This window comes from Anneissia japonica, unplaced genomic scaffold, assembly GCF_011630105.1.
Source record: "Anneissia japonica isolate Jap-2015-1 unplaced genomic scaffold, ASM1163010v1 scaffold2756_len2360902_cov194, whole genome shotgun sequence".
Lineage (NCBI taxonomy): Eukaryota > Metazoa > Echinodermata > Crinoidea > Comatulida > Comatulidae > Anneissia > Anneissia japonica.
This window is the reverse complement of record NW_022719050.1, coordinates 1,058,944-1,080,263: the sequence shown is the minus strand read 5'-3', so window position 1 is coordinate 1,080,263 and position 21,320 is coordinate 1,058,944. Positions and strand designations below refer to the sequence as shown.

Here is a 21,320-nt window from a genome sequence, read left to right as displayed (position 1 = left end):
CGCGTAGTAGAATATTAAACGTGTTTAATATTTCTCACGACGGCTTAAGACTGTCCCCGACGATAAATCGGGTTGGGCTGCGTCGGCCGACGCTGTCTGAGTTGGCCTTTAGACGTAAATTATATAAATAATGGGTGATCTATTCAATTATATGTTAAATAATGAATTATATATAAATAATTGTGTTAAATAATAAATTTACACTTGGCGCCTCATATTTAAGGAGCTTTCGATTTGTGCGACGACACGACGCTAGAACGGAATCACTCATGCGTGACCGTCCTACCTGGCGTCCTACGTTCTCTGCAAACAGAGCCGTAGATAGAGAGAGTTTGGCCTACTCTGTTTCACGGGATTCGATATACGCGCGTGTGATTGGGTGGATCGCAATCTCATGACTTACACCGGCCATGTTGTCACCAAAACAAAACATTAAAGGTATACGCGCGCATTCGCCTGGGCTGTTTTGGACATGGCGTCCATGCGCCAAGTTGGCCAAACTCTCTCTATCTACGGCTCTGTCTGCAAACGTAGATTTGGTTCCAGAATCCAGAATCTACTCGACGAGGTGACCTTAACGTTCTCGCATGCGCAGATGACTTTTAGTGACGTCATTTCGTTCTACGTCCTACCGTCGTCGTGCAATCGAAAGCTCCCAATTTTAAAATGCGGAACGCTGAGCTTCTTCCTGGTCGGTTAGCTGGAACGACACAATTCGGAAAGAAAATGCCCAGAAAAGATAAATTGGTTATGTTTCCATTGATTATTTTGAGTTACATAATTGAAATACTGATACAGCAGTAATATAAATTTCAACACAAATTCTCATTCAGTTAAATTTCTATCCTCTACTTTATGTTTATATGTTTATATAGCTCTAATGTGGACTCATTAGCAAAGAAAGTTCAAGGATATATGTTGTTGAAGAAAATTGAACCTAAACAGTTAATCATGTAACAAAAGTCAAGCCAAAAACAGTATTTTTAAAATTTCACAAATCGAAGTAAAACTGCTTCGATAATTATTAAATGATAAAATATTCCCTTCTCGTTCTCGGATAGGCCGTCTTGATATTCGTATCGGTATAAACATCTACCTAGCTATTCCAGAATAAAAGGTCGACCAGTCTACTGCAAATAAAATAGTGCATGATTAATAGATATCTTGTACTAATACCAAATGTTTTTATCTCCTTACGTTTACTTTCTTAGTAGATTTCTTTTTAACATATAAATTTACATTACCATTACTTATCATTTATTACTGTGAAAAAAAAAATTAAATTGAAAATGTAAAATATTGTATATTATGTAGGCCTAATGGTTTCAATTAATCCTCTTTAAGAAATAGAAAAGAATAAAAATATCTTGTGGCTAATGTTATATTGCAGTTAAAACTAATCTCTATGTGATTAATATGTAATAGTGTCTTACTCTGTTCACATGTAGGTCCCACCCGTCCTGGTGTACATACACAGTAATAACCAATACGGGAATCGTAGGTGCAAGTTCCTCTATTTTGGCAAGTAGATTCTGAAGATTGACAGTCGCATTTCGCTATAATATTAACAGTAACAATCAAAACTAAATATTAAAGTAATTAGCATTAAAATGTTAATTCAACAAAGAAAATTCACCTCTCAGTGTTATCTTCTTTACTTCGTCATTTCCATTGGTTCTTCTTCCACTTCCATCATCTACCATTTCTATACTTTACTTCATTTTTTCATCATCTACGTTCGCCTACTTTATTCTTTTAACATCCTTATTACAATGTTCCATTATCTCCTACCATACCAAATCCTTTCATTATTTACAACATGGTGGATCCAAGTTGATCCAGTCATCGTCTTCCTAACTTGTTAAAAATTAAAGAAAATGGAAAAACAAAGAATTATATTAAATCTTATATTGGAAATCAACAAAAAAAAAACTTACTCGAAGTAACCACCATAGATAGGATCAACACGATAATCAGATTGCTGAAATTAAGGCAACAAAACATCATGGTCATTTCTCACTATATCAGGACCAGAAGTAGGAATATCAGAATGCGTTCAATTCTAGAGTAGGGCTATTTATTGTATCAAGGAGTATAGAACAAAACACATATTTTGCTTAACAAAGCAATTGGCATTACAATATGTGCATTTGGAGTATTCATTTTTAATTATAATTCATGGTCTTAGTCATCGTATCACAAAACACAATGATTAATATTCTAAAAAAATAACGATATAACTCAAACTCCAGATTAACCTTTACAATATTGTACTACTCATTGATTTTAACAATTATTTACACAGATGTTTGCTTCGCATACGATAAATTTATATATATAGTATAAATTTACATAAAATATAATATAATTTATATATAATATGTATAATTTATGTATAATATAGTATATATTTATATATAATTATAGCATTTACTGCAAGAGGTTTTAGAGGTTACCTCTCTTATATATGAATAAATAAAATCAATGAATCAAATGTAAAAAGACAGCAATAAGAATCAGCTTTGAGTTGTAGACATAACTTGAACAATATAATTTATTCAATATGTTTTTATGTGATGCAAAAAACGAAATATTTGTTTTCTGAATAAAACATTCTGTGTATAAAACTGTATTTTATATATACATATATATGTACATATATATACAGATATATATATATATATATTAACATATATATACATATATATAGGCCTATATATGTATATTCAAGTAATAATACAATNNNNATATATATATATATAATAGCCTATATTTGAAAATGATATTTGGTCATCTCATAGACATGAAGACTATTGCATATTTGTGTCTTCATATCATTAATTTGAATATGATATTTAATATATGTTTACATATTTCCTTTATGCTAAAACTATCTCATCTCATAAACATAAAGACTATTGCATGTTTATGTCTTCATATTAATTTAAATGTGATATTTAATTTATGTTCACATAATTTCATTTATGCTAAAACTATCTATATACTTTTCCTAATTTTCTTGATGTTTCCTTTTACATTTCCTTTTATATTCATTTTCTATTCTTTTTGTTTTTTCCCTTGCCCTCTTTTCATTTCGTTTCCTTTCATTTCTTTTGTTTCCTTTCCCTTATTTTCATATCTTATATATGTTTATATATCATTTGAAAATTATATTTAGCCATCTCATATGCATGAGGTCTATTCGATATTAGTGTCTTCATACCATTAACTTGAATGTAATATTATTTAATTTATGTTTACATAATTTCATTTGTGTTAAAACTATCTTCCGCGATGTTTACTGTCGGCATCTATCACTCTCCCTCTGCACATACTTTCATACCGTACCAAGCAATTATATAATTATTTTTTATTTCCATTACTTTCGATTGATTACCAATTTTCAATTCCTTATCAACTGTCTTCCAATAAGTTTTGTATTTTGTATAATTCCATTCTATATCTTTCTAAAATCATCTTGGTATTTATTTTTTTTTTTTTCGTTTTCCACTCTATATTAATTTTCTAATAATTTTTGTTCATTTACTTTCCTTTTTTCCCTTTTTGTTCATTTCTTTCCTTTCTTTCCCTTTTCTTTCGTTTCTTTCTTTTCTTTTCTTTTCTTTTTCGTTTCCATTCTGTTATTTCTCTTTTCTTATTTTTACCTTAAATTTTCTTTATTTTACTCTATTCTTTTTATTATTTTTTTTATTAATTTTCTTTAATTCTCTTCTTTCCCATGCACAGTGACCACAGTACACTGACATGTGTGCACATCTCCATTGACGACACTCCTTCAGTAGACTTACTCTTTTAATAAAATACAGTTTTTGTGTAGACAACATTTGACACTTCCTTATTGTTTTCAAGACAGTACCTGGTTTAATCATTGTGTAATTTACAAGATATACTGTATGAAATTGTATAATCCTGTTGTCTCTTATTGACATGAAACAAAGTAGGCCTACCTAAACCTAGGCATTGGCGGATCTCGGGGGTCAGGACCCATTGACTCCCCTTGAAAAAAAAAAAAATAAATAAATAAAAAATAAAAAAATTCTCTGTGTACCAGTACACACATAGGCCTATTCACTGTAATAAGAATGAGAAAAAATTACCTGACCGTTTACAAAAGGGGAAAACCTTGAATTTTGATTAAAAGAAACTTCAGAAGTCCAGAAAACTCATTTCTCGCCATCTAAGAACCAAAATTTTCCTGGGGAGGACCCCGACCACCGTCTTATTGGGGGTTCATCGATTTATTGAAAAAAGAATATGTATGCAGCGACTCAATTTTTGTTATGTACTGTACATACACACATAGTAGGGCTACTAGTATTTACAGTAATAAGAATGAGAAAGTTTACTGACCGTTTTTAAGAGGGGGAAAACCTTGAATTTTGAAGAACTTGAAAGTCATTAAAAGTCACCTCAGAAGTCGGGAAAGCTCATTTCCTGCCATCTAGTGATTTTTCCCGGGGAGGCCCCTGGACCCCTTTCTTCTTTGGGGTTATCCATTCATGGAAAAAAGAATACGTAAGCAACTCAATTTGTTTAAATGTACGTATATACACATAAATAGGCCTATTTACTGTAATAAGAATGAGAAAGTTTACTGACCGTTTTTAAGAGGGGGAAAACCTTGAATTTTGAAGAACTTAAAAGTCATTAAAAGACACCTCAAAAGTCGGAAAAGCTCATTTCCTGCCATCTAGTGATCAAAATTTTCCCGGGGGAGGACCCCGGACCCCACTACCTCTTTGGGGTTATCCATTCATGGAAAAAAGAATACGTAAGCAACTCATTTTTTTTAAATGTACGTATACACACATAAATAGATATATTTACTGTAATAAAAATGAGAAAGTGAAGTCCGAAAAACTCATTTCTCGCCATCTAAGAACCAACATTTTCCTGGGGAGGACCCCCGACCACCGTCTTATTTGGGGTTCATCGATTTATTGAAAAAAGAATATGCATGCAGCGACTGTACATGTACTTTACATACACACATAGTAGGGCTACTAGTATTTACAGTAATAAGAATGAGAAGTTTACCCGACCGTTTTCAAGCGGAGGAAAACCTTAAAATTTAAAGAACTTAGAAGTTATTAAAAGTCACCTCAGAAGTCGGGAAAGCTCATTTCCTGCCATCTAGTGATTTTTCCCTGGGAGGCCCCTGGACCCCTTTCTTCTTTGGGGTTATCCATTCATGGAAAAAATAATACGTAAGCAACTCAATTTGTTTAAATGTACGTATATACAAATAAATAGGCCTATTTACTGTAATAAGAATGAGAAAGTTTACTGACCGTTTTTAAGAGGGGAAAACCTTGAATTTTGAAGAACTTAAAAGTCATTAAAAGACACCTCAAAAGTCGGAAAAGCTCATTTCCTGCCATCTAGTGATCAAAATTTTCCCGGGGGAAAACCTTGAATTTTGAAGAACTTAAAAGTCATTAAAAGACACCTCAAAAGTCGGAAAAGCTCATTTCCTGCCATCTAGTGATCAAAATTTTCCCGGGGGAGGACCCCGGACCCCACTACCTCTTTGGGGTTATCCATTATGGAAAAAAGAATACGTAAGCAACTCATTTTTTTTTAAATGTACGTATACACACATAAATAGACATATTTACTGTAATAAAAATGAGAAAGTTTACCTGACCGTTTTCAAGAAGGGAATAACCTCGACTACTGATTGAATTACTATCTGAGAGTGGTCGCTAGTATTGTCAAATTAACCATTATAAAACAAAATCACCAAATCCAAAAGATCCAAGTCGTTTAACATACAATGTAATCAACGGTATTGAACGGCGGTAAACTCAAGAAAGACTATGGTACACAATTTCCCATCATTGATCGTCGTGATATAATATAGGCCTATGTATATTTAAGATTCATTTCATTTTATCTAAATCACAAATGGCAGTAAAATTGACATTTTATTTAGATCTCAAATGGCAGTAAAATTAACACTGAATTGCATGTGATTTACAATATACATTAACATTATTTATAACAATTAATTTTTTTTTAAATTGTTTATTAAAGGAAGTTTAAAAAGAAACATTTTTACAAGTAAAAAGACAGAAAAAATTTACATAAAAACACTACTTATTCCACTATTATTAAGAAATATTGAGACAAAATATAAAACTAGTAAAAGACAATAAACGAACAATACAAAGAGCATTATAATCACATTAAGATTAGACCATGGGAACTTTTGCTGTTATTAAAATCAAATTATAACTTATAAAGATAATATTGTAATTATATCCCAACTTCAATATTATTATTATTATTATTATTATTATTATTATTATTATTATATTATTATTATTATTATTATTATTATTATTACTATTATTATTTTTATTATTGTTATTATTGTTATTGTCATTATTATAGTTATTATTATTGCCATTAAACATCATTCAGTTCGTTCAGGCACATGATCAGGAAAGGAATAGCACTTTCACGGTACCGTGTGCACCCTCCAATTCAGGACCCCTTAAATTCCAGGACTCCTCTAATTCGAGACCACTTTTTTAAGAACCAAGTAAGAATTGTCAATCATTTAACATCAAACTAACCCTCTAGTTGGAGACCGAACCCTGACACCACTTCAAATTTTCAGGTCCCAAATATGGTCTTGCATTGGAGGGTGAAATGTATCCCTTTATTTTCTTATCAAATCCATATTAAAACAATAATAATGACAATAAATGTTATATACAGGTACAATAGGCCTAACAGGAATTTCAAATTTACTAAAATATATGAAACTGCCATATATAATATTAAATTTGCTAAACATTATTACTAAACAATTGCATTACTAATAAAATAGAAATCCTAATTAAACTTAAAATAGTGAAATGGTCATAGAGTACTATCAATATAATAATGAACTTTAAACAATCTATTTACAAATGATCCATCACAATTCATACAATCCAATTATATACAAAAATCAAATTATATTTTTAAAACTTAAAATATCGAAATTTATTAAAATTATCGGAAATTTAATTCATTTTGTTTGCATATATAAATCTTTAAATTATTGAAAAGTATATTAAAATATTGAAATCAAGAAAATATTGATATATACAATGTCCATCTACATTGAGCATTTAATTGATGTACTGTAATTTCTTTTGTTACATAATAAAACATTAAAAGAATAATGTCAAGCATTTACAGGCCTTGAATCAATGGCATAAAGCACTATTATATATTATTGTTGCTGCTGTTGTTATGTTATTACTATTACCTTTATTATTAATATATTAAACTTTTTTTATTATATTATTATTATTAAAAAATATGCTACAAGAAATATATTTTTTACCTAATGATGCCTACCTAATTATACCTAACAAATAAATTTATATGGTGGTTTGGCACAGCGGGAACAGTTTGGTTTCCAAACCTCGAGGATGGGGTTTGAATCCCTCGCTGTGCAATTCGCTTGGGTACTTGAGGAAGGCATTTCACCTGCGTTTCTTCTCTTCCAGTATAAATGGCTACCTGGTTGTCGTCATCATCATTTTATTATTTTACTACTTTTATAGTGTAAGCATTTGTTTTTTTGTGAAGGGCCCCCACTTGACAGTGATTAAGTTCACTTTTGGGGTGTCCTGTCTCATATTCGTTTGTGCTTGTTCTTTGCCGTTTCTTTTTGTCAATTTTAATAATTTAAGATGAGTAAATGAAATGAATTTTATCTCCTTATCATCATCTAATCGTTTATCATTAGGCCAAAAAAAAAGTAATTGTTTGTTTGCCCTTCTTTTAAAAAAAAAGATAAATAGGGGCGGGTGGAAAAAGTTTATTTTTTATATTTATTAAAAATAACCCACAGAGGCCTAGAATGGCAATTTCTTACATCAGACACCAACTTTAGACAAATTTGTAGGGCATCTGGCAAAAAAAATTAAGTTTTTTAAGTTCTTTTGTTTTCTGCCCCTATTTTTTTTTCAGTGAGTTACGGGTGGGTGGAGGAGGGCAAACAAACAATTTTTTTTTGGCCTTATCATCATCACTACTGTCCTCATCTCCATCATACTCCTCATCCATATTATCATTTTTTCATCATCATACCATCTCCATCTCCACTTTTTTATCATCATAATCATAACATAAAAACATGAGGTTTTTTTCAATAATTGTAATGTATTTTTAATATAATGCTGCTTAAGTAGGCCTCTACATATCAACCTTACCAACTTATAAAATTGTAAAAAAATAGCCTTAAAATATAATTAAACAGTTTAAACCATATTCATGTGTACATATTAACCATATCAATATTTGACATTTAAATTGCACCAAGATTCTAAATTGCGCTGAACAAAAAATTATTTTAAAATCCTTCAATGGCACTTAATAATTGTACTATACATGTTAATCTCTTTAATTTAAATAAGAAATAAATAGCAATTAAAACTTTAGTACATATCTGTCATTAAAACCAATAGACTAATAAGTTGATTTATTAAAATTATTTGATTAACACAAATTATTTTATCTGAAAATAATTCACAGTATAAGTGGTTGGCATGACTGGCAAGAGAATGAATTATGTAGTAAATGTTTTTGAAAAAATATATATATATTTTTTGACAAAGAAGCAGCAATTTTATGTATCACGGTAAGGTTACTTTTCAAACTTTAATTAATAAATTTCATTCCTAAGCTGCTTTAGCTTTGTGATTACCATTTTTGCAACCAAAATACATGTGGTGTGTAATGGTTGGCAAAACATGTACCCTATCATGCCTAAATATGGTCATGATGACATCACATCATGACCATATATGAGGCATGTTGTGGCAAAATGGCTAAGTTGTAGCAAAAATTGAAATTCAAGTTATTGGTATTTTCAGATACCTGAGTATGTGATCTTCAAAATGAGGGGTCATTCATTGAAATTGGACATTTCAAGCCTAAGTTATTGGAAAATGAAAGCATACTCTTAGAATCAAAATAAACATGATTTTGAGTAATTGCCTTTCAAAGTTTAATAGAATGAACTATCAAAATAACATTAAATAAACAATTTCTTGACCACTTCCAGAACTAATACTTTGGTACATGATTAATAAATTAATACATTAATCTGTTGATTTATAGTGAAAAACAAATTTGGATTTTTCGGCAATTTTTTGAGCTCCCATATTTTATAGCTCATTTACTCAATACAGGCCTGTGCGACAACTTAACCATTTCGCCACGACATGCCTCTTATAGGCACATCATGACCATATATGGGCACAACAACATACAACACACAACAGTTTTTTTTTGTTGCCAAAGAATATTTGATAGTGTGGCCAGACCTTTACTGTTTGATTCATATAGTGTGGACAAGCAAAGGAATCACTAACCTTTGTTTTGGCCTTTTTTTTATTATACAATATTAAAACAGGTAAAATCAATTAAAATTAATTTTTCTAGAAAAATACTGTAGTAGTATGTCACCTATGTTTTGGATGGTAGACCTCTTATAACACATTCAAAGGAAACCATCATCAAATAAGTAAACCATTGTACACCCTTTCTAATACAAGATTCAACACCACCATTTTTTCAATTGATATGTCATTGCAATATTCTATGTGTCTATAAATTTGTCAATACAGGCAAAGTGTTACACTGTAAGGACTGTATACTATATGCTGGTATTTCAGATGATGGAGTCACTTTAAGTCCATCTTAAGCCTCTGATAATTCTCCTTGAACACTATAAGTAGAGGAATGCATATGAAACAAGCCCCAAACATTGCCCAGTTCATCCAAAGCACACCTATAAGATAATAAAGAAAATTATGTTAATTATTCATTTGGTATTTTTTGGTTCCTTCCTTCTGTAGTGCCTTGTTTTGATTTGATGTTATTGAACCCAGGACCCTGGCATTGGAAGGCAAGCATCTTTTAAATGACCAAGCAATTCAACTCCACTTTAAAAACAAATATCATGAACAAATAGATGGCAATAGTATGGGTTTCCGTCTAGCCACTATTCTTGCGAATTTATTTATGGGAGTTAAAAAATAATAAGCCTAAATATACTTAAGTTTTTAACTGTAGCTGATATGAACAGATTTTGTGTTATAATAATAAGACGATGCAGAAAAATTCTTTTAAGTTATCAAAAGTAGACATATTAATATAATGTTTACTATTGAGATAGAAAATTATAAGATATTCAGTTTTTGGATGTTCCGTTCACAAGAAAGCGAAAACTCTCCAGGAAATAATTTGATGTTGAATAGTAATAATAAACATGTGTTGTCAGCAAATTGATACAAGAAACTCTCAGGGAGCATAATCCTATTGTAGCAGAAAATCAAGACATTTTGTACCATAAACTTCACAATTGAACAGTCCATGATCTAGTGGGTTATGTACTGGCAGTGCATATGGTATGATGAGTATACAGTATTTGGTTTAATAGGTGGCTTTGTTAAATTATTTTCCTCAAGTCTGGTTGAAGTATTCAACTGATTTCTTAATAGAGTCAGTGGTTAATTTTAAGTTCTTTTATGTCTATTGAATTGATCTGCCTGTGTAATTCAAATGCAGCAGGCCATCGTCTGGGTATAAATCAAATCGGTTTTCATATTTCTGTGATAGATGATTCGCTAGTACTGTACAGTGTATGGCAAAAATCAGACTGAATACTTCTACTGGCTTTCAAAAGCTAATTAACTTTGCTAATGAGCATAGATTTTCTCATAATCTCAGCAAAAAACCACTTGTATCATTTTTGGAAAAATGACACTCTATTCTGATCCCTCTTGGTTTCTCAGTGAGTGTAAACTTGTCACTGAATCAATTAAGTATCTTGGTGTCCTCCTAAAATTTGTTAAGAAAGTGTTAGAAAGCACAATATGGCATTTTATTCTATTCAAGGTATTGGAATGTGTAAAAATGGTACCTTAACTGTCGTTAATGCTCACATTTGTGTGTCTGCTATATGGTTCCTATATTGGTATAATGAGTGTCAGTGTTAACATGGTTTTGAATTGCAAAAAATTGTATGCCCATTCACTTAATTGTGAGGTTAATAATAACACAGCTTTTCAAAACACTTTGGTTGATCATATAAAACATTGTTTTCTTAACTATAATTATTTTTCACTACAGAAATATATTTTTAATGGAAAAGTACTGTTGTCAATTCAAACAGACTAAAACTAAGTGATTGCCATAACTACAGAATTTGTTTTATAAATATACAACGGACAGTGCCTCTTGTCTTGTTGTTATTACTTTATTTTTAATGTTTCCAATTTTATGTCTTTTTAGACAGCAAAAGTTTTTGAATTTACTCCCACATTTTTTTTTTCATAAAAGATATGTCTTTTACTCTTACTAAAAAAGGTAATAAATATACCTAATTGCTTCCACATACACCTAACAGGAAAATAATAGCTAAAAATTAGGGCACAAGTTAAAATCACAGAGGATAAGGTTTATTAATCCTAGCAGGGATTATAAGAGAATTTATGAAATCTACCAACAGCCAGAAGAAAACAACTTCCATTGTTAAAAATGGTTGGGATAAATAGTGTGTTGTTTCTTCAGAATTATTTGATGGTCTGAAGGCCACAGAAGCACAAGATCTTTATTACACAGTATAAGACATATTACTGTATATAGGTCATAATAATTACTATAATTATAAAACTATTATTACAGATCACCTTCTTATTCTCATAAAAAAATTATTAGCATTATCTTTTATATCATGGAGTAGCTTATTCCAAGGTCCTTGTTTTTAATTCCTAATAATTTACCATCAAAATGTACTAAAAACACAAAAGTTCACCATATATTAGTTATCGAACTTATATTTAACCAACACTTAAAATTTACACAGATACAGATACAACATGATAATAATAACGTTAGAAATTGGGATCAATGGTTTGTCAGTGGAGACAATGAATCCAGTTGAGCGCATTTTTTACTAACTAAGGAATTGGGATAAATTGAAAGGCAGTTGTTAAAGAATACCTAAAGATTAAGTTGATATTAAATATGACCGAGATTGAACAAGAGATAAAAAAATAATATTATACTCTTAATATATTCATATAGAATGAAGATGTTCCACTATTGTTTTTAGCACTTTCTATATAAATGTCACAACACGTTTACATTGATTTGTCTGATACACAGTAATCATGCAGAATTCATGTAAAGCTGCCTTCAGTCCGTTGGGATATCCGCGTAATAAAAGAGTGTAATGTAGTAAACAATAACATGCAGATTAAAGGTGTTAAGTATGTTTTCCCCTGATTAATAATGAAAAAATTAATTGCACTAATACAGAAATGTATACTGTACATTAAATAATAATAATAATATTAAATACTAAATGCTACATTAGTTTAGATGTACATGTACAGTATCTGTGTCATCATACAACTTTCCACAGTAGTCTTGCCTATACTGAAATACCTTGGGGAATATCATAATGAGAAAATTCAGTGGGGTGTCTGCCAGGCCTCATAGAGCACTTGCTAGAGCAAGCAAATAGAAATCTTGGGTGTGAATCCTAATGCGGAAAGTAGGTTTTGTAAAAAAAAAATATTTCTAGATAGTCTTTCTGTCTCACAGACAGAATATTCATTATATTATTAAGTAATTTGCATTTTTAATTTTCTGATACAATAGATAGCATGAAAGACTCAAATAGACAAAAATATCACAATGTTAGCAATCATATTTCAAATCTTTTGATGATCATCTTCTGGATTATCTATTTGTCTCTATTTGCATGCTTATAACAGTGCTCCAAGCACTCAAAGTATTAAATACTGACACAATTTGTTCTGTATTTTGTTTATTGTAAATTTGACATGCTGATTATTAATGTAAATATATTAATTTAATTTGTAAATATAATATCTAAGATTTATTTATTTTATGCAGTCAAAAATGAATATCTATATAGGCCTTTTTAAAACTTAAATAAATAAATCTAAATATATTTTAGTACCTAGTTCTATTTGTCTATTTAATTTAATTTTCAGTATATAATTCCTTCCAACTTTCACTTAATGTGTTTTGTTGGAACTTGTTTTGGATTCAGTTCAGAGACGACCCTTGACTTCTTTGTACAAACCATTTGTTTTTTTTTTATTGTAGATTAATTACTGTAGATATACAGGACTTTTTTTATTTCCTTTTCTTCTTTTTATTTTCTCAAATTAATGATTTTCCTATTGCTTACTAATCCTTTGTATTTTTCTTTCCTGATTTGCCTTTTATATTGATAGTTTAAGGAGTTTATTTGATTTCTTAATTAATTTTCCTTTTTAGCCAATTTATATAAATTTATAAATTTTATGTTTATACTTTCTGTTCTATTTCCTAAGACTGGGTTGGTAGGCTTTTGAACCGGAGTGTTCATCACTATTATCAATCCTAGCCAACTTAGCTAATATTGTAAAATTTGTTGCATGTCCAATTTTCATTGTTTTTGTAAATGTATATTTTTGGCTGAATAAAGAATGAATGAATGAATTTATTTCTTTTGTAATGTATTTTTGTATTTTTTGATTGCCAAAATGAATAAAATAAAAATTAATATATCGGTATCTTACCAAGATTCGGTATCATTGGTATAAAAAGGAAGATAAGCGCCACCAAGTTGTTGAGGATAGCTTGAAACATGGTGGTGGTGCCCTCACCAACAGGATACGCCGTCTCCACCATCAGTTCGAAGTACACAGGTACGGAACTACTAACAAGGAAGGCACCGGCGACAATCGCAAAATACAACTGCCCTAAAATAAACAAACAAGATAGATGAACAATTTTTGGTAGCTGTGCTAGTAGTGTACATGGTGTAACATAGCTAGGTAGACAACATTTTAGAGACTAACACACTTTGATAAAACTACAAGCTTTTGTTCATGCATACTATACATAAACATTTAATAAGAATACTCATTTTCATATTTTCATGATTTTTTAATCTTTTTTGAAATGTATTTTAAACACATACAAGCTTTGGTTGCTTTAGTATATTGGCACAACATCAAGAAGGTCGTGGGTTCGATTTCCAACCGAATCACTTACAAGATTTTTTTTAGCTGGTATTTGGAAATTTACTGAGCATTCAGTACAATAACAAGTCAGGTAGGAAAAAACATCATTCCTATCAAGCAACCAATTATTTATATCACACGTTTGTATTACATAATCAATAACACACACTGAAGGTATAACACTGCTGCTGAGGATTACAGAGTAACAGAGAAGCTTCACGTTCCTTTTTTAGCTAACTGAACCCAATTACGAATTTTGCCTCATTGATATTCCTTTTGGAGCTAGAATGACTTTTTAAATTGAAAGCAGTTCACATCACAAAATAAAATAGGCTGAAGTGCAGTTGCTGTGTGTATATGCAGGCCATTATATGCTCAGCCAGCATGTATAGAGTACAGTATATGGTGCAGTGGCGGGGCAGTGTGCGGATGGGCGCAAAACCCCCAAAAAGCTTGTCAATTATTAAGATATAAATAAACAATATAGCTTCAATTAAAAGCAATGAGTAAGTCAACTAAAATAAAAGAAAAACGTATAAAATTCCTTACAAAATACTATAGCAATTTTCGCAAAGGATTTCATAAAAATAATGACTTATTATCTACTTATTGGTTTTGATGGATTTAAGCACACAAAACATTAGTTAGCATTATTATTTCACAATCATAAAGGTGATTTACTTAATTTATCATTATCGCGAGATTGCGTTAATGTAACATCAGAGTTTGTAAATGTGCGGTATCACTACTTAAATAAAGTCCAAATAGATAGACCTATCCGTGTCAAAGGCTGTATAATTATTGCTTAATAACGGCTATGTAAAATATAATTGACTAAGTACAAATTTTTGAAATTAGGAAAAACAGGAATTTATGTATGCAGATAATATTGTACACACTAGCATATACAGGTCTTAATAATATACAAAATGAATAAATTGCTTATAGTATAAATTGTGCACTTTTGAGTTGAGCTTCCAATTTTAACAACGTACAGTACATTGTTTTCCCAATGAATTTAGGCTCTGATAACCGTTGCACCCCAGTGGACGATCCAGGAATTTGAAATAGAGGGGGCCCAAAGAGGGACACTGACAAATGGAGGTCTATACCATGGTGGGGCTGAGGCAAAAAAATTTATGATTATGGCACCTCTACAGTAGATGGCGAGAAATGGAACTCTTCTCAATCTTAGAGTAGAATTTTCTTTTCTTCCCCAATATTGTGTAAGTCCACCACTGTAAATTGATGGATGGTTACTGAGATGGTTACGAAATGTACAAACAAGTGCGCTTTTACTTGGTTTTGGTCTGAAAAACTCTGAACCACACTTGGAACAGAGCACAAGTGAACAGACAATTTATGACAGTCATTCATAATTGTTGTTGTTCTTTCAAATCGCTTTTAAAAGTGGGGTTTTAACTATAGACGATTAGTGAAAAATGGGTGGGGGGGGAAATTGATATGATGGTCCCCCCCCCACTTTAGAAAGTGGGGGGAACGTGTCCCCTTGTCCCCACCGAACGACGCCCATGTTTAAATACGCTCCAGTCACTATGTTCAAATATTTGAAACAATATGTTTTTATGCATGTCATTTTGAGTTGGATTTTCTGTTTTTTTCTCATACTATATTCATTTTGCATTAATATATAATTTTGGATAAATTAATAGAAACAAATTCTACTCACAGAGTTCAAATATGATGTATTTAGAACAAATACAAACTACCCAAATGTAGAAACCAGCTGAAAGTGTTGTCAAAATTAAAAGTACTATTTTCATACGTCCACCCATGAAATCCACACATCTGAAAAACAAATAAAATCAATCAGTTCATAAAGTAAAACAAATAATTGACACCACAGATTTGTAGATAATACAAAAATTTAACAAAGGTGCTTCATAGCGATCTGTGGTGGATATAAAAGGGTGGGTAGGTAGGTGAGGGTGGGGGCAGCCAGCTGGCACTGGCTCCAACTAAATTTTTCAAAATTGACAAAAAAAAATGGGGTAAAAAAGAAAAGTATATTCAAATTCCATTGCCAGCCATCTAGGGTGCCATAATCATAAATTTTCTCACCTCAGCCCCAACAATGATGGGTCTAATGTGCCCTAAACCCTCCATCTGTGTATGATCTTCTCTGGGCCCCACTCTAATTCAAAGATGCTCTATCAAAGCCTATTTAATAATTTGCTAACCATTTTTTGCCCTCAATGGTTTATCACGATGCTTTGATACCCATTTCTGAGCATCTGCTTGTCTATATCAGGACAAATGTGTATCCAGTTACTGGCAGTGGCACAGGGTGGGCCGGGTGGGCTTTAATTAGGCCAACCCTACAATTTAAGCGTGTGTGCCGACCCTCTTGTAGGCCCCCAATAATTTGCCAAAAGATTGTTTGAATATTGATTTTGAAAAAAACAACAGGCTGACTTTGGGTGAGACATGGATCACCAGTTGGTTGTGATTATGGTCAGAAGGGACTACAGATTACACTATAAAAAATCACCAAATTAGTCTCCCAGAACATACAGTAAACCGAACAAGAATTATACTGTAATTGGCTACATGGCTGAAATGTTAGACTTAATAATATTTCACAATATTATAATTATAAATAAATGTTTAGTTACCACTTGTATTGCACTTTCTTGATTAACTTATTAAAACTATCTGCACTATATGACACAAGAACCGGAAACTCACCTTCCCACCACTAGGCCACCTACAGTTCCTGCAATATTTGAGAAAAATCCAATCCAACCAGTAACATCCTAGAGAAATGTTGAAATGTGTTGAAATATGAGTATACTGTACAACATTAACCTGTCTGTGAAATACTTAGCAAATGGCCTAGCCTGTAGCTCATATGGTGGCCAGGATATTTAAACAGTAGGTTGCCATTATTTCATCAAACAATAACAATGCAACCAATAAAATTTACAACAGACCAAACATCAGAGACGGGATAAACAAAAAGCAAACTAATTTGCTGTATAAAATTTCTCCTCTGATTTAGGGTAAAATACATCAAATAAATATACCTATGTTCTATGCAATCCTAGATATTCTCTAAGATTGCCAAATATTTATATAATAAATAAAAATGAGGTGCTCATCTTGCGATAACACAATGCTGACAATGTGCGTAAAATTCATGACAAGACAGCTAGCATAGGTTTGAATAACACATTGCTAACATCATCTAGCAACCAGCTTTAGTTTTAGCAATATTACTAATTTATGATCTATTTTTAATTAATGTTTTAATTGAAACAGAACACTTTCTCAATAGGAAACTTGTTTGATACGTAGTCTTTCGGTTTCACTCTACGGAAGAAAGTCCTTAACTTATAGAGCTATGCCTGCTTTCCATGTTACTAATATTTGTTATTGATGTGCTATTTGCTTTTGCTAATGTTTTGAACCATATAAATCATATTTTTTGACATTGTAGTTGCCACTTGTTTATCTTGTATATTCTCTATGATTACACTGTCATGATTACACTGTAATGGCAGATAGCAAGCAATAAATATTAACAAAGAAAGTTAGGTTGATGGTGGCTAGGTTGCCAAGGTAGGAAGAGGAACATAGGGCCACTATACCAATAAGTTTGAATACCAGAATTTCTAAAATTTTACAAGTGACCAAGCATGTGGATGCACGTTAGTTATTATGAATAATAAAAAAGATCACTATTTTAGTGAGAGAGCTGAAAGTTCATAACATTTTTTCCTATACACTGTCAATCCATCTATAACTTTTTAGTATATGAATACTTCTTGAATGTATCTTAGCAATAAATAAAAATAATTGTACATAAATAATCCATGTAAAACTAGACATGCAGAAGAAATATATCAACTACAGTAAACCCCTACACTATTACTATTTAAAAGTAATTAATAATAATAATAATTATTTACTGTATTATTATTATTAATTAATTAATTAATAACAATAATAATAAAAAAAATAAAATTAATAATAATAATTAATAATAATATTATAAATTAATTAATTATTATTAAAAATAATTAATTTACTATTTAAAAATAATTGGATTATACAGTAAACCCCTCCTTTGAGGACACCCCTATTAAGGGGCATCGCTATGAAGGGACACATTTTTGGCCACAAAATGATTAAAAGTATGCCTTTTAACACTATAGCCAACCCCTATTCTGGGGACACTTTTTTTGTTCCCAAAGGTGTCCTTAATAGGTGTTCAACTGCATTTAGTAAGCAATTAATTGTATAACAGAGAGTAACTGATCTATTCTTATTTAACGTTTTAATATAAATAGAGATTGTTACCATGGGGAAGATTACTGAAAAAATGTAATTGGATGCTGGCTCGGTCACTAAGGTAATAATGATAATTAAAATTAATGGTATTCATAAATTTATTGAATACTTTTTGTTATGGTCTTTTTATGTTTAATTTTTACCTCAATTGTTTACATAGTGATAATTAAATTTATGGTGTTAACAAATTAAAGAATATTAAATATTGTTGATATAATAAAATTGTTATTCATTTTTTTATCTAAGCTTTTATAGTTTATTTTTATTTATAAATTACTAATAATAATAACAAATATTTGATAAATTAAATTTTGTATTAATATTTTATCTTGACTTTTCATAGTTATATTGGCAAATTCCATTTATATTTAACTTGTGTTTTAATGTATTGAATATTGGAGTTGCAGGGGCACACCATATCCGGTGATAGTAGTTTATGTACTGCTTTTGTCACTCCTCAGGCCACCTCTTTCTTTGTTGCTTTTTTTTTTTTTATAAAAATAAAATGAAGTAGGCAGACATGAACATAGGGCCACCATATCAATAAGTTTGAATATACTAACCTGCTGAACATTCACAGTGTTACTGAAAATTGTATCAAACTGAGTGTTCCAACTGTTAAACAATCCAGTTGTTATACTGTAAGAAAGACTAAGGATCCATACTTGTGGATTCCTTATTTTAATGAAAAAAAAAACATTATTACTATTGGATTCAAAAATTCATACTCACAAAAAAGTACATATCAAATTTCTGAATAATAATACTTTACAATATTAATCAACAAGGACTTTTAAATCCTACTTTATGACTCTTTTCAACCCTTTGACAAAATCCTCTCGTACTGTTGATGCTGAGACACTCGGTGGCAGCGGTGGTTTGGCTGGAAAATATATTAGAGCACATAAGAACAGGATTGCACCAAATGCACATTCTGTAGAAAAGAAAAATACAATGGTGAAAGTTTATATATATAAATAAATAAAAAGATCCTGATAATTAATAATGTTGGATAATTTAAATTGCTTGAGTTAATCTCAGTGGATCACACTTCTTCGTCAGAGATCTTTTTTTTACAATTTTATTTTTACTCTTCTTTCTTTCTCCCCATTTTTGCTAGCATGATATCTCAAAATTGCCAAACACTAACACGCAACCTTCCACGATCATTTGGCTTGGCCTGGAACAGTCTCAATAAGCTTTTCAATGTGATCAGTCACGCGTAACATCATCTACGTGCAATTTTGTATTTTTAATGATGTGTTACATTATCGATCATATCATCCTAAGCAATTGTCATTTCTAAATCATATTCAGTGGGCATAAACTTCAGGTAAAGGTTGAATGTCATGTATCTTAATTTCAAAATGTACGTGTAAAAAAGCATGCATATAATTTTCATTGTTGCCTGAGGCTAGCTTGCCTGTGGTGACCATTTCAAAACTGGGTGGGGTACAATTCGTTTGCCAGACAAGTGAATCACCTAACTCATCCTAGTGATGAGTTCAAATCTAGTTATTAAATGTCCTTGTATAGCACATACCACTAATTGTAAATTATAATTAATAACACACTCACCTATCCTCTAGTAAGTTAATGTCGCTATTTGTTCCAATAAAAGTGAATAATTATTCATGACCACTAAAAGCAGTGAGGTTGCATGTTGCATGTTTTCTCGTTTAGTTGTTTCCTTAGTTACTTAAAGTTGGAAATGAAGTGTTTAGATTATGTTTTATGATTTGCAAAACACACCTATGGGTAGCGTTAACCCAACAGGTAGGTTTCGTCCATTTTAAAGATAAGTTAGACAATTAATAAAATGTATGGCATGTACCATACTAGTTTATTCCCATGATCACTCACCTATATACATTAGCTTCATGATTTCTTGGAAGTGTTCATGTCTTGTTGCTTCTGATATATCAAAACCATTATCTGTAAGAAACATTTGGGTTTTAAGTCATTTATTTAAAGTAAAACAAAGTTATAAATGTCATTACTTCTGTATTATCATAATTCTTTGACAATATCATATAACTTTCTAGACAATAAATACTGTTATAATTAACATTTCTTGCAATGTCTTATAAAATATCTCACTAATTGCACACTTAGCAGCTGAGATAGCAGACCAAAGTCTTCTATGCTGATTAAAGGTTTCATTATACCTTAGATAATTCTGACCTTTCACTTTTTTAATGTTTTTTTTTTTTAATTTTATAATAAAAGAAAATACAGTTTATTCATATATTGTATTTTGTTATATGTAATAAAAACTGTATTGTTTTCAATTGTACTAGATATGCTCAATTTTAAATTTCAATTTATTTTAAAAGTCAAATTTTAACCAGGAGGCTAAATTATGACATTTACCAAATCATGATGATTAGAGGTACATTTATATTTAGGCAGACATTGTTAATTTAATGAAGGACTGTGAAGTGGTTCATGGTATGTTTTAGCCCAAGGTGCAAGAATTTCATGGCATATAATTATAACTAATAACAAAGTAACCCCTTACCTAGAAGTGGTTTTGTGCCATGTTTGGGGTAAGCTGGGTAAAAAAGGCAAGGCGTTTTTAGACAAAAAGAAGAAGCATAATCTCATCCCATCAAGCACAATTAAAAAATTTATTTATTTAAATTAATTATTTTCTTCCTTTAGGCACATGGTCAAGGATTATGAAAAGCGACTTTCTTAATCACTATCCTATTAGATAGGTAGAATTCTCTTCACAAGACAAACAAAAACACATGATGCTTTACGTAGACCAAGTCTTATATGAGGCTTAGGGAGTGGAGTTGTTTTGATCATGAGAAAAAATCCTGTTGCCATGACAGGAACTAAACATGGGACCCTAGGAATGGACAGCAAGCAATCTTAACCACCAAGCTATTACAATTTAATTCCACTCTACATGGTTACAGT

The 21,320-nt window shown here is 30.9% G+C and overlaps 1 protein-coding gene and 1 long non-coding RNA gene across 5 annotated transcripts in view; both read right to left on the bottom strand.

Annotated features, from left to right (window-relative positions):
* Positions 1-744: 744 nt before the first annotated feature.
* Positions 745-2,092, bottom strand: LOC117110804. Its single transcript, XR_004445770.1, has 3 exons — positions 1,938-2,092; positions 1,434-1,556; positions 745-1,130 (listed from the first exon to the last, which is right to left on the bottom strand). It is a non-coding gene; the product is annotated as an uncharacterized LOC117110804 (long non-coding RNA).
* A 7,331-nt stretch (positions 2,093-9,423) lies between these two features.
* Positions 9,424-21,320, bottom strand: part of LOC117110779 (solute carrier family 49 member 4-like) — a 24,469-nt gene continuing 12,572 nt past the window's right edge. For all 4 annotated transcript variants that reach the window (XM_033253575.1, XM_033253576.1, XM_033253578.1 and 1 more), the window contains 7 exons: positions 20,256-20,327; positions 19,197-19,326; positions 18,956-19,067; positions 16,788-16,855; positions 15,769-15,887; positions 13,632-13,814; positions 9,424-9,820 (listed from right to left, as the gene is read on the bottom strand). In XM_033253575.1, the coding sequence (XP_033109466.1) occupies positions 9,714-9,820; positions 13,632-13,814; positions 15,769-15,887; positions 16,788-16,855; positions 18,956-19,067; positions 19,197-19,326; positions 20,256-20,327 (791 nt within the window). In that variant the 3' untranslated portion in view covers positions 9,424-9,713. The remainder of the gene's footprint in view (positions 9,821-13,631; positions 13,815-15,768; positions 15,888-16,787; positions 16,856-18,955; positions 19,068-19,196; positions 19,327-20,255; positions 20,328-21,320) is intronic.